Source organism: Pavona decussata, unplaced genomic scaffold, assembly GCF_977016875.1.
Source record: "Pavona decussata unplaced genomic scaffold, jaPavDecu1.1 SCAFFOLD_253, whole genome shotgun sequence".
Classification (NCBI taxonomy): Eukaryota; Metazoa; Cnidaria; class Anthozoa; order Scleractinia; family Agariciidae; genus Pavona; species Pavona decussata.
The window spans coordinates 258,854-271,801 of NW_028145656.1; the positions used below are offsets into that span (position 1 = coordinate 258,854).

Consider the following 12,948-nt stretch of genomic DNA (forward strand, 5'->3'; position numbering starts at 1 on the left):
CTAAAATGCATTTTGCTGTTAAGATCACTGAGAAATTACCCAGGCTTCATCATCACAAAGATTTCAAGTCCTTAGTACAGATACCCCAGTTCAGGCCCAGAAAGGCGTTCAATATGACCTTAACTAACACGCATAGACTTGAACAAAATGTGTCCAAGAAAGGAAACAAAATATTGCCTGGGTTGTTATGATGCAAGCATTATGTATCAGGAAACTCCATGGGTGATCATCCCCGAAAAATTTGACATGATGCACATTATGCCCACAAGTGATCACATCTGGAATTTTTTGATACATAATTCATCTATTAAGCAAGAGTATTGATCGGTAATAAATATGTAAAGAGTATCAAAAATCACTCAATCAATCACAATGATATATTTAATACACATTAAGCTTAGCAAGCTTATATCAAATAATTTGATCAACTGCAGCATTTTGTGACATTCACTATCAATATAACACTTATGTCAATAGCTGAATTCCTCCATGCCAAATTCCACTAATGTTGCTTGATGGCCGTCGTTGCCAAATTCATACCAATACCAGAAAAAGAGCTATAAAAATGTTGATACGCCTCCTTCTGTAGCGTTTTACCTGTTTAAAAGAAAATATATACCGTTCAACTGATGACAATATAACAGAGCAAGAATACGCATAACAAATTCACAAAAATGTACACAAACCTTGAAAGCATGCATTGGTGCCCCCATTTTAAAGACGATCGTCCCAGCATGCATTTCTTCATCTCTATTTGTTCCCAGTGCCCACACTTCTTTCAAACGCATGCAACTTGTGAATTCCTGGATTTATTTTAAGAGGTTTTGGAATTATTTCCAGTCGCAGTGGAAAAGATGTCCGTAGAATTGCATTTCTACTTAATGGTCAATTACAGGAAACATTTTGGCAATGAAGATTTGCGGCAAGAAACTGAATTCAATGTATGTATGAAATCAGAACGAGCTTTAGCTAGTGTGGACGCCTGGCACATTTCAGCTTCTTCGTTTGTTTACAAATGCTAAGTCAAATGGTTGTTGTGAAATAGACACTCATCGCGAATGGATTTGGCACGTCAATATTCAGAAGTTATCCTTTCTTGCATTTATGTACTGTTCGATGGCACCTGATAAGTTTTCCAATCGGTAAGTGACTTATAGTGGATAATTTTAACCTTCACACAGTGTGCACTTTTAAAAGCTTATAAAGTTTATCAATTCTTCATAAGAGACATCGACTCTTGATTTTTATTTAGGACCTAGTTTAAAAAAATTATTATCTTTTTATCAGAAAAGGAAAGCTCATTTTATTGATTTGTGTTATCCAAAATATTCCAATAAAAAGTTCATGCAGGAAAAGGTTTCCACAATTCGGTTCATGTTTTCCTTTCCATGCCTCAGTAATTGCACATAACTTAAGCCTCCGTGCAGTTTGAATCCATTGCTTAATTCATACCTGCTTTAAAACACATGTGTTCATACCATATTTATTTGATTAACCACCCTGGGCACTTAATTTTGGGACCATGAGGGTCTCCCAACATTTTCAGCAAGCCAGGGCATTTTTAGAGAATAACAAGACAAGGGATAACGGGGGCTGACAAGTTTATTTCGCTTGAACAAGACACAAAAAGTGCAAAATCTAACATAAACAATATAAAAGTTCTTTGATTATCATATCGAAAACCAATTTTGAAACACAACTGACACTGATCTTACTTCATGCTGGGCTAGTACACCCTAAGGGGTATCAAGCCACAAATATTAACCCCTAAAAGGTATGGCAATCACCCCCATCAATTTAATATGAGATTCCCCCTCCCCCTGCCGGAGGTATTTAAGGCGACTTAAGGCGACTTTAGGCGACTTAAGGCAACTTAAGGCGACTGTAGGCGACTTTAAGCGACTTAAGGCGACTTAAGGTCCCAGAGTAGGCCTTAACTGTTTAGGGCACCGCCACGAATGTCAGTACAAAGGCATTCCATCCCAAAACAACAGCCCTAACTAATCTTCAGTTATAGCACCTTGCACTTTCACTTGCACTTTCGGCGTGTAACACTTTGTATTTTTTCCATCGCCACCGAAAGCTTTCTCCGGGGAAGATTCGTTATTGACTTCACAAATCTTTCTGCTCTGTTCCGGACCTCGCAATTGCAAAGTCTAGGGGGTCCTCAACTCCTTGAGATTTCTGACACTCTGGGATCTACTTGACCAGCTCCTACAGACTCTTATCCTCTCCTCTTCTCTTGCTTAACAGAATTAGGAGACCCTGATAATTGGATCAATTAAATGGTTCTTTGAACATTTAAGAACGAAATGAAAAACTTACAGCCAAACTGCTTTTAAATTTAAACTGTTTATTGTTAGGTATCATTTGATGGAAAGATGCTGGAGCTGGAACCCAGACTTTCGTCCGCATTTTGAAAACATTCGGATGACAATGCAAACATACATTGAAAAAAAGGTTTGTGATAAGGAGGTGATTAAAAGGGTTTATATTGTCCACTTCTACGTCCACCCACTTGCAGTTTTAGATCTGAAGAATCTGTAGATACTTGCTTTTTATTGACATTATTGATTTCTTTTATCTATCTATGAGAGAAAGTGTCAATTTAATGTGACCCGATACGTATTTTTCTTATCAATCCAACAAGCATTCTTACTACTAATATCTGGCAATTTCTGACGTCATCGTTCCAGACAGCGCCAGGTCACAAGCTTGTTGGGCGTATTCTAGCCCTCAAATCACTAAGTTAACATGGAAATACATGTTTCTCACACAAGAACCAGTCAGTATGTATACCAAATTAGAGGGAATTCAGAGCAATTTGGATACCAAGGCCAAATTATCACTTACGCCCTCTTTTTCGTCGGGCCCCTCAAATGTGAGCCTCATTTATATTTACGAACGTCAATTGAGTTAACTGCATCGGCTAGCCAAACAAGGGTAGCTAAACAAATTCTAACATAATAGAAACTCTCTAGGCCAAAGTATGGTTCAGTTTTTGGTTTTAAGTTATAGGTTTTCTTGGGTGAACTCGAGCCGTCACATCACCAATCATCACTCACGCTCTTTCTCCATTTGGCCCTTGTTAATATTTCAGATGTATCTGGACCTGATGGACATGTCGGCGTATGATGCAGCTAAGTATTCAAAGGTCGAGGACCTCGGCGCAGCAGCTGGTGAAAATGAAAAACCAGCTCTTGAACCACGGAAAAAGGTATCCTCCAGGTGAAATTGGTCAAGTCTTCGACTGTAGAGAAACTACAGTTTTCAAACCGCAGCCGGCGCTGATCAAGTTGGCTGTTGACTTAAAACTTATTAAGGGGTGTTTACATGCTTCCGGTGCGACTTTCATTCCGGTACGAGTTCACTCCGGTTTCCTCTTGTGGCTCTGTATTTGTTTACATGCTACCAGCACAGAATCTCATAACGGAGTGAGTCAAACCGGTGCGAGTTCATCCCGGTCACTGTACCGGAGCGAGATTTTAATTCCGATACGAAACTCATGTCGATGTCGTGCAAATGCGGTGCAACTGTTTGCTCCGGCATGAAAATCACTCTCCCGGGAGTCTGGAACGGGTGGCGCATGCGTAGGTTTCGGCATCCAATCCAAGATGGCGTCACGATTACGTTGGACGACATGAAGTGTCCCTTCATGTAAAGACGGTATGAAATCATAATGTCATACCGGTATGAAACTCGTCCGTGCGAGTTTTCACATGTAAACACCCTATGATTGACATTGGTTTAGAACAGTTGATAAAAATAATACCAGTTATATGCAGACCTGTGTTGAAACTATTAATGTCGTGAAATCAAAACTCAAGCAATAGCCAATCATAACAAACGCAGGGCTGTCAACTCTCCCGGATAATCCGGCAGTCTCCATATTTTGAACCGCATCTCCCGGTCTCCAGATTTATGTCTGTAATCGCCACATTTTGAGCCATATTTTCTGGTCTCCAGATTTATGTGTGTAATCTCCCGGACAATTGACGAAGTTTGCCATTTGTCGTAGACTCGACTTCCCGACAAGAAAATTTGAAATGTTTAGCGTTGTTTCTGGTAGTGTTGAATGTACGACTGAACCCGTAAATTTGGCCTTGATGCGACGCATCTGGTAGGCGTTTCTTTAGTGCTGGCCGGGGAAGTGATATTCTCCATATTTGAAGACGTGAGGTTGACAGCCCTGCGAACGCAAATACGGCAAGGACTAAAAATGAGAGCTCGAACTAACTAAGGACATGCAAGAGAAACACGAGAGCTAAAAGGAAAGCATGTTTGCTTGATTGTTGTATTTTTTTTTTTTTGGTCATACGTTCTAATTGTTATAAGTTCAAAATTACTCGTTGTGATTGTATCAGAGTTCACAGCATTTGGTATAACATTTTAATAAATTGGCTAAGAGCAAACATCAGGAAAACGCAATAAATGGATCATAATTAATAAAAAAAAAATGCATGTTTCCTTACGAGAACAATTGAGAAAGCTTTAATTCATTAAACATTTTATTCTTGTTAGGAGGACAAGTACAAAAATTACGTATTTGCTGCACTCTAAGGAGCTTAAATTTTAGAAGCATTAATAATTATTTTATTCTCGTTACGAGGACAAGGAGAAAAAACCCTCATTTGCCGCACTTTAAAGTGCCTTGTTCAGTATCCATTTAATAATATTTAAACAACAATTATATATAACAATTTTGAAAAAAATTATAATGAAGTGAACAAGAGGGTTAACATAAGTTAAAACTAAATTTAGTGATCCATTAAACGTTTCGTCTATGTAACACTCTGTAACATACCGATAAACGTAGTTCAAACAAAGAAATGTCAGGGTCGATACTACAAGTTCTCGTTTGCCGCACTCTACGGTGCTCTAATTTATCAAACCATAATAATTATTTCATTCTTGTTAGGATGACATGTCCTCATTTGCCGCACTCTAGGGTGCTTTAATTTATGGAACATTAATAATTATTTCATTCTTGTTAGGAGGACATGTCCTCATTTGCCGCACTCTAGGGTGCTTTAATTTATGAAACATTAATAATTATTTCATTGTTGTTAGGGGGACATGTCCTCATTTGCTGCACTCTAGAGTGCTTTAATTTATCAAACATTAATAATTATTTCATTCTTGTCAAAAGAACAAGTCTCATCTGCCGTACTTTAAAGCACTTGCACAGTAAACATTGAATAATATTGAAAACAACAACAATATATAGCAATTTTGGTAAAAATTATAATGAAATGACTGACAAGACTATATTGAGTGATTAATTAAACGTTTCCTCTACGTATACAAGAGAAAGGTACTTTAACAGAACACTTTGTAATACACCTATAAAAGTAATTCAAACAAAGAAATGTCAGGTTCGTTACTAAAATGTAGCAAAACAACTTATTAACGTCATATTAAGATTGTGTAAAAGGCTTAAAATTTGGTAAATGAAAGAGTGAAAAACAGGCTTCATGACAACTTTCTTGCCCTCAGCATAATTACAATTACCGCATCGCATTTCAGATTACAATGTGAAAGGCCCTTTAACTCTAGGTGTGTGTGGGGGGAGGGGTAGGGTTGGGTAACATGTTGGCTGCCTGCGTGGGGTTTTGACGATATGATACGATATTTTATTTAACGCTTACAACCTTTTTAAAAATTGACCACGAGCAACCAAAGTTTGCCCTTTTTCAGAAAAAAAGGCTAATTTGGTGTTGTAGGTAATTTTTCATTGAATTTCATTCTTCCATGGCAACCAAATCTTGACAGGCATGTTTTTCAATAAGCGCCTACCCTCAACACCTACCCTCAACATCACTCCATTTCATAAGGAAAGAGATCACGTACTTATAACAAGAGGCCTTTACTGGCATTTACGTGTGATGCTTTGCCTGATTTATTTGCATTGTACGCTACGCAGATTTTTAAAGCTATTCTCCCTTCGCAATTGAAATATTGCGTTACTGTACTCGAAATCATACCGGAAATTTCTTTCTGAAAACGTCATGGCAGAAGCAGATGCATATATGACTCACGCGCTATTCGGGGCCCTCCGGGCATCCCGCGTAATTAGCTACCCGGGGAGTTACATCTTCTTCCTTGCTGACAAACAAAGGTTCGAAGAAACCTACCATCCATTGTTTGAACTTACTGTTAGGCTAACTTTACAACTAACCGAACATAACATAACAAAACATAATAGTTTATTCAGGAATTACAAATAATGCTTAAAAACACCTCCTGAAAGAGGAAATCGTGCGGTTATCCCTATACGAAGCAATTTTCTAAACTAAAAAAATATTCAAAAATAATTACAACTTTACATAAATCTTCAGTCTTTTCTAAATAGAGTTACATAACTAGCATGCGCAACGTGTCTAGGCAAGATATTCCGCTTAATAAGGATGCATACAAAAAAGTGCTTCTAGCAATATTAATTGCGAATCGTTATTTTTCACATGCAGATTATAGTCGTGACTGGCTCTAATTCGATGATCGACACTTGGTGAATTTTAAAAATCCTGAAATGGTAGTCTATCTATTCCAAAAACTATCTTGTAGCATGGATGTGAGACTCTCATCTGTCACGTTTACGATAAATGTCAGACTCGAGTTTATAAAAATGAAATGAGTACATGAACGAGAAAAGCGAAAACACAGTTCTGGCCTTTGGTGCTAACACTACTCAATTTTACTGAGAAACGGAAAAACAAGAGTGGCAAATGTAGGATAAACATGGTCACGTTGTCATTTCTGCAGTTTTCCGTTTGTGTGTGTGTGTGTTTTTTTTTTTTGTTGTTGTTGTTGTTGTTGTTTTTTAAGATTTTTATTAGCCTTAGACGCACACTACAATATTAACTGCTTACAATACTTATTACTATACTAACCGTATACAATCATGCTATACTTACAATACTTATCAGAATACTTACAGTGTTCACAATACTCACAATATCTTACAATAGCAGTAGCAGTATACCAGTTTTCCTTTTGCTGCAAACGTAATTCTAGATCTCTCTATTATCTTCACAAAACCACGTCAAAAATTCATTCCTGTTTCTGCTTTTAGAAGCAGTTTTTAACTTTAATGTAAAGCCGGTTACTTATTTATTTTCCTCAGCACATCTAAGGCAGTTACATGGTTTCTCTACATACGACCCTTAACTAGCTCTTCTACCAAAGTTAATGTTTTCCTAAGTAGATATTTTAAAACTGTTTAATAGTTCATATCCATAGCAATCTTAGAAATATGACTTATAGCATAATGCCAAACCTCAGGCATTCGATACCTCGGTCATTTCGTCATGGAATTATGCGCTTTATAAATGTTATAAATTCACAAATTTATTTTTATTTTAATTCATTGCCAGCTGTAGTCTTTGCTCGACTCGAGAGAAAATACAAGGTAATCACACTGGCAAACTAAAACCGTTTTGAACGGCCATCATTAAGTCCGCCCTTGAAAAATCGCGCCCTAATAATTTCTGTAAACTAAGGAAGTTGAGGCTTTATGAAAAGCTTTGCACTTAGCCTCGCTTTCATAACGATGTTTACAGCAACTCGGAAATGGCCTTATTCGCGGATTAAGTGTAATCGCGATATTATTTACCGCCTTTAACCGTAAGGCGGGAAAGTGCCAGTAAAGAGTGATGGGAGCGTTGAATGGGTTAGTCCCCAAATACGTTTTATTTCTTCTTCTTTGTTGTTCTTTTGAGACCATTTGAAAATGAAGAGAAAAGAATACCAGTTTCAAAGAACGCCGAGTTAGAATGCAATTCCGCGTATTCACATAAACCTGAAAACTTTCCTGAAAGAACGCAATTGCTAATGCCTTTTATTCTGAGTAAATCTTACTTTTATCAGGGAAAGAATGAACAGAACTTGTCCCTACACAATATGAATACCCTCTATTCTGTGCATTCCTATGCCGGAATAGCGATTTGTAAACATGTGATTTGGCTGTCAGGTAACACAAAAGAAAACGGCATCCCATCCTCACCTACTATAGTTATCAAGGAACCCCAATGTCTGTCTAACATTCATGATTCTTTCTTTCAATGTCCAGTTGCCCTGAAGCTATTCGATCATAAACACGTGATTTGGCTGTCAGGTAATACAGCAGAAAATGTCATCCCATCCTCGCCTACTATAGTTTTCAAAGGATCACAATGCCTATGTCTATCGCTAATCTAAATCAGTTCTTAAAATACATGATACTTTCTTTCAATGTCCAGTTGCCTTGAGGCTATTCGGCCAAAACACGGCGTTAACATTGCACGCAGTACTGCGCTGTTCATTAGTCCTGTAATGCAAGAGGATCAAAGTCTTGAACGACGAATCGCCAAATTTCCATTCGAAATCCATTAACTATCTCTGCTCGCATAATGAAACCAGTACAGAGTGTTGGCTGTTTCACCACGCTTCATCATTGCGTCGCAGGCGTCGTGGCCGCGGGTGAACTCATCGTTAGTTTTGTCTTGAATGTTGATTTCTCGACGGTGAACTAACCGGCCGCTTAATCGCGATAAAGCAAACTCTATTATTCTGACATCATGTTTAGGCGGTTCTAACCCGGAACTCATGATTCCGTTCAGGTAAATCATGACGTAACCACCAGTAGAAAAATAAAATGGTTCCGACCATCCTTGTGGGTATGATGATCGAGGCTGGACATCCTGGACAAAGTTCAGCCTCAGGGTTCCAAAAAGCGGCTTTCCGCCTGGCCCGGCTGGACCTAAAACAACTTTCATGGGGAAGTCAGTCTCAATGATGAACTGAACCCAAAATGGCGCCCGGATCACCTTTGACACCATCTTTGACAAACCATTCCCAGGAGGTACTTGATCACGGCGGTGGTCTAGCTTCAGCTTCACCGACTGGCGAGATACTTTCACTGCTGCAGATTCAACGTCTGTCGAATCAGGCATTCGGGACATGCTTAAGCTGGTTCTTACCACTTCTACCAGCCTTTTAGCAGACAATTTTACACTTAAAACGAGGATCTTTGTCAGTTTTTCACCCTCGTACGGAAGGCTTTCAAGAAATGTTAAATATCTGCTATCGGAAAGAAAACCAAGTTTCTTCTCGGCATCATTTCTCTGACAGCTAATTTTTCGATCTGCTGCTGCTTCATCTTCCTCGTATTCGCTCCCCATTTCTGAAAACTTTCCTTTGGCAGCCATTAGAAGTGCCATGAAGCAGCTGTAAGCCTGGCAGTAAGTTACCACATCCGTCACAAAATCTGCCACGTCAGGATCTTTTGTAAGGGACTGTTCGTCGTACTTAAATGGCAGGGGTGACTCTAACCTGTTGGCCACCTCACCCATAAACTGAGTGAAGTCATTCCATAAGTTTGGATCGTCCAGCTTCTCTCCCAGCCTCGTTGTTCTCAGCTGGGAGGTTTGGTCTAACACACGACTTCTCAGGCCATCATAAATCTGGTCCCGTAGCTTTTTGTTGAAGTTTACGAGTTCCTTGTGCATCGCGTTGGCTAGTTGGTTGACCGCACTTGGCTGCTTTGGTGCATCACGAATGAGAATCACGCCAGTAAAGCCGCAGACGGATTTTATGGCCATCCCCTGAGGCCCACCTGCCAACGTAGCAATGCTTGAGATGATGTCTAAAACGCCTCTTATAATTTCCACTTCAGAACCACTTTCAAACTTTTTTGCACCTTTTATTACGGCTTCTAGAACTTTACCCACATCTTCAATTGGTATTTGCTCTGCTCACTCGTGGCTTTTCCTCTTCTGTTCTTTCACCCAATCGTCCATTGCATTAAGCTTTCTATGCTGACTGGATATATTGTCTATGTTGTAACGTGCCGCCATTTCCACTACATGAATAAAAAGAAAAATAATCCATAAAAGCTAACGAAATATGATCGTTGAATCACTAATCGTTCCCTGTTTATTCTACAGAGATAGCTGGCGATTTACTCAAATACTGAACAACTTCCAAATTAACGCTGAATCAGCACTTTCTGCAGCCACGCGAAAAAAGTCGAGTTTGTATTATGTCTTCATATTCATTCAGTTCCATGTTCTTGCCAGTCCCGAGCGATGGTGGATGGATTATAACCAGTTTAAAGATCCTCCAACCAGGGCATGTTTTCTTGGGTATCTGTTCAAAAAGCCTTGAATCATCTCAGAAATTGGATTAAGTCGTAAAGAGATCTAAATTCGTCGGCAACATTCTTCGCGAAACATTTCAGCTCAAACTTTTGTATCGTTGGAAAACTAATTTCTTTCGTGATTAAAGAGGCAAATATGTCGCTAAAAATTGCTAAAAAGCCGAGTCAGCTAGTATTTTTGTAAAGCCAACAACAACTAGTGTAATGAGCCGTTCAATTCGAACCTTGGACATCCCCCCTGACCCCCCTCCCCCCTTCTTCTGGTATACCACGGGTATATGACTGTTTAACGGCAGGCCGGGGCTGGGTGACGACAGAATAGGAATTACATTGAATGATTCATCTGAACTCATTGGACAGTTTATATTGATTTGACGCTGTTGTACTTTTGAAGCTCTATTTCTTAGGGGAAGAGGGGTGTAGTGTATGCCGGGATACTCACAGGATTATTACGGGATAGGGGGCCTGAGAGAATCTGTAATGTCGGTTCATGTTGAGTTTGATCTCGGGGATTAAATCCGGCTCAATCACACTGATTTGCTTAAATGCGTGTTTACAAAGTCTACAACTACCCGTAAAAATGGCGTCGGAAACCGTGATAGGGCCTATTTTCAGAGTTACTCATGAAAGGTTGTCAAGTTCGTTATCCATAAGCTCCACAGGAAAAACCGTATACCTCTTGACTACACCTCACTTACTAAAGTTTAAATTGTTGATATACATCGCCGTATAGGAAACTTTCACCGACCAAGGGACTTTCGCCGGTTGTCCGAATTGTGATAAGCTTTAACAACCTTTGTAGGAGGGGATAAAAAGTAGGGCAGCACTAAAGGCCGGAATTCGGAATCCGGAAACCGGCAACGGGAAACCGTAATCGGGAATCATCGGGAACTACAATACGGCATCTAAACATTTACTGCTAGCGAAAAAGTAGAATGTTTAGTTGGAATGAAGTGACGTCCTTGTCAAACGCAAATTTTATATTTTTCGATTCGTGACATCAGAGATAAAAATCTAATTAAATCATTTTCCGCCAATAAAACAAAGAGTTTTTTCACGCGGTTAAAAATTGTCAAAATGATCGCCCACGCAGTAAAGAAAATAAATTTCATAGTCTATATCTTGCTTTTGAAACTATATTAAGATTTCTTGAGACCACAAATATCACCTACAGAAAAATAACGTTCACAAGGTTTCATTCTGCATGGCCAGCAGATTATGTTCTCAGTTTGCAGCTTGTTTAATTACGCAGCAACACACCAATGACAAACATCCCACGGCAACATGACAAGCTCGGAAGTTCGACAATTATTCAGTATTTATGGGTAAATCATAGAGAATAAATGAAAAAATTACAACCCGGATTAAATCGGTCAATCCACCAAATGATGTTCAGCAGACTCCGCTTCCCTAGCGCGCTTCGGTTCCGATTTACTGACTTACCTGGAACTTTCCCCCTCTCTGGCCTGAAGTTTTACTTCGCGACCTTCCGAAAAATTTAACAGCCTTTTTAAAAACAAGTTGGAATGGGGTAACTGGAAAATGAATGAAACAAAAGAAGAAGAAAGTATGCACTAAGTTAACTTACCGCTCCTTACAGTAAAGAGAAGCTAAAAATCAAATTTAATCAGCCATTTAACAAGGGTAAGAGAGTTGTTCTACCACTCTACGCTCTTTATTCTATGCGCTCCTGAATAATGTTCTCCTCTTTTCATTAAACGATTTCTTAGCTTAACATTTTAATTCAAGAGAAAACATCGATCTTTCTAAACCGAATGACTCTATTTGATACAGTTAACTCTTTCTTAGCGGCCACTTCTCGTTAGCGACCACATCCCGTTTTGCTAAATACCGCTCCACAACCTCTCTCAACGGGACTTGTGACCAGTAGGTCTGTATAATTTGCTTTTCAGTAGATGTTTAGCTTGACAAGAAGGCTAATATGTCTAAATCTCCCTCTTTATATACCAAGGCCAGAGTTGTTACATTTTGGGTTGCTACATTTCGCGTCAAAGAAGTTGCTACATTTCGCGTTAAAAAGTTGTTACAATTCGCGTTAAAGGATTTGTTACATTTTGCGTTAGAAGTTGTTACAATTCGGGTTAATATTACATTTTGCGTCAAAAGTTGTTACATTTCGCGTTAATGTTACATTTTGCGTTAATTGTTACATTTTGCGGCCTAACAGCGTCCTTTAAAAACAACGTATTTTTTTATTCCAAAGAGTGATTTAAGTTTTTTATTATTCCGTATTTTTTACCCCAAGTCATATATTTCATCATTAAATATTTCTCTTTCCGTTCTTATAAGTAAAGGTTTGGTTATACATAGACAAGTAAAAATAAACGATAAAACCGAACAACGTTTCGGGGTTGTCATGACTTCATTTATTTCTATTACCTCGAACCTGAAAATGGCGTCATGACGACCCCGAAACGTTGTTCGGTTTTATCGTTTATTTTTACTTGTTTCTCCGTTCTAAGAAACTTATTTCAGGATTCTTCTGGATTGTAGTTTCCGATTCCGAAGTCCGGATTCCGGCTTTAATGCTGCCCTAAAATATCAGACCTCTTTGAAAACTGCGCTACAGTTCACTTTCATTAGAAAAATGCTGGTTCGGAAGCCATATAGCACGACGTCATCGTGGCAATATTGTCTGTTTAACTGAGCCCTCAAGCGGCATTCTGACTACGTTTAGTTTCTACATAGCACGGCTCCAGAGTTGTCTGGGTGACATTTTGGACCACCAGGGAGTAGGATTGAGGTCTCATTGAGTTACCACCGATAACAAACTGGTAGAATTTGACTTTTCA

General features: G+C 38.9%; 2 protein-coding genes across 3 annotated transcripts in view; one reads left to right on the top strand and one right to left on the bottom strand.

The window, feature by feature from the left end:
- The window catches only part of LOC146456891 (tyrosine kinase receptor Cad96Ca-like), a 36,035-nt gene that overhangs the window by 16,488 nt on the left and 6,599 nt on the right, over positions 1-12,948 (top strand). Inside the window, exons 13-14 of one of the 2 annotated variants that reach the window (XR_014858677.1) lie at positions 2,364-2,460; positions 3,101-4,011. Coding sequence is in view for 1 of the 2 variants with exons in the window: in XM_085092538.1 (XP_084948664.1) it covers positions 2,364-2,460; positions 3,101-3,232 (229 nt within the window). In the remaining variant the exon portion in view is untranslated. Of the gene's footprint in view, positions 1-2,363; positions 2,461-3,100; positions 5,398-12,948 lie in introns of those variants that run through there. The other variant, XM_085092538.1, reaches the window with a different exon arrangement.
- LOC146456893 (uncharacterized) lies at positions 6,017-9,788 on the bottom strand. The gene has a single exon (XM_085092540.1). The coding sequence runs from the start codon at positions 9,576-9,578 to the stop codon at positions 8,367-8,369; it is 1,212 nt and encodes a 403-aa protein (XP_084948666.1). The 5' UTR covers positions 9,579-9,788; the 3' UTR covers positions 6,017-8,366.

What these genes read in the sequence shown, in the direction of transcription:
- LOC146456893 (XM_085092540.1), bottom strand. Translation starts at nt 9,578, where the DNA reads ATGGCCATAAAATCCGTCTGCGGCTTTACTGGCGTGATTCTCATTCGT.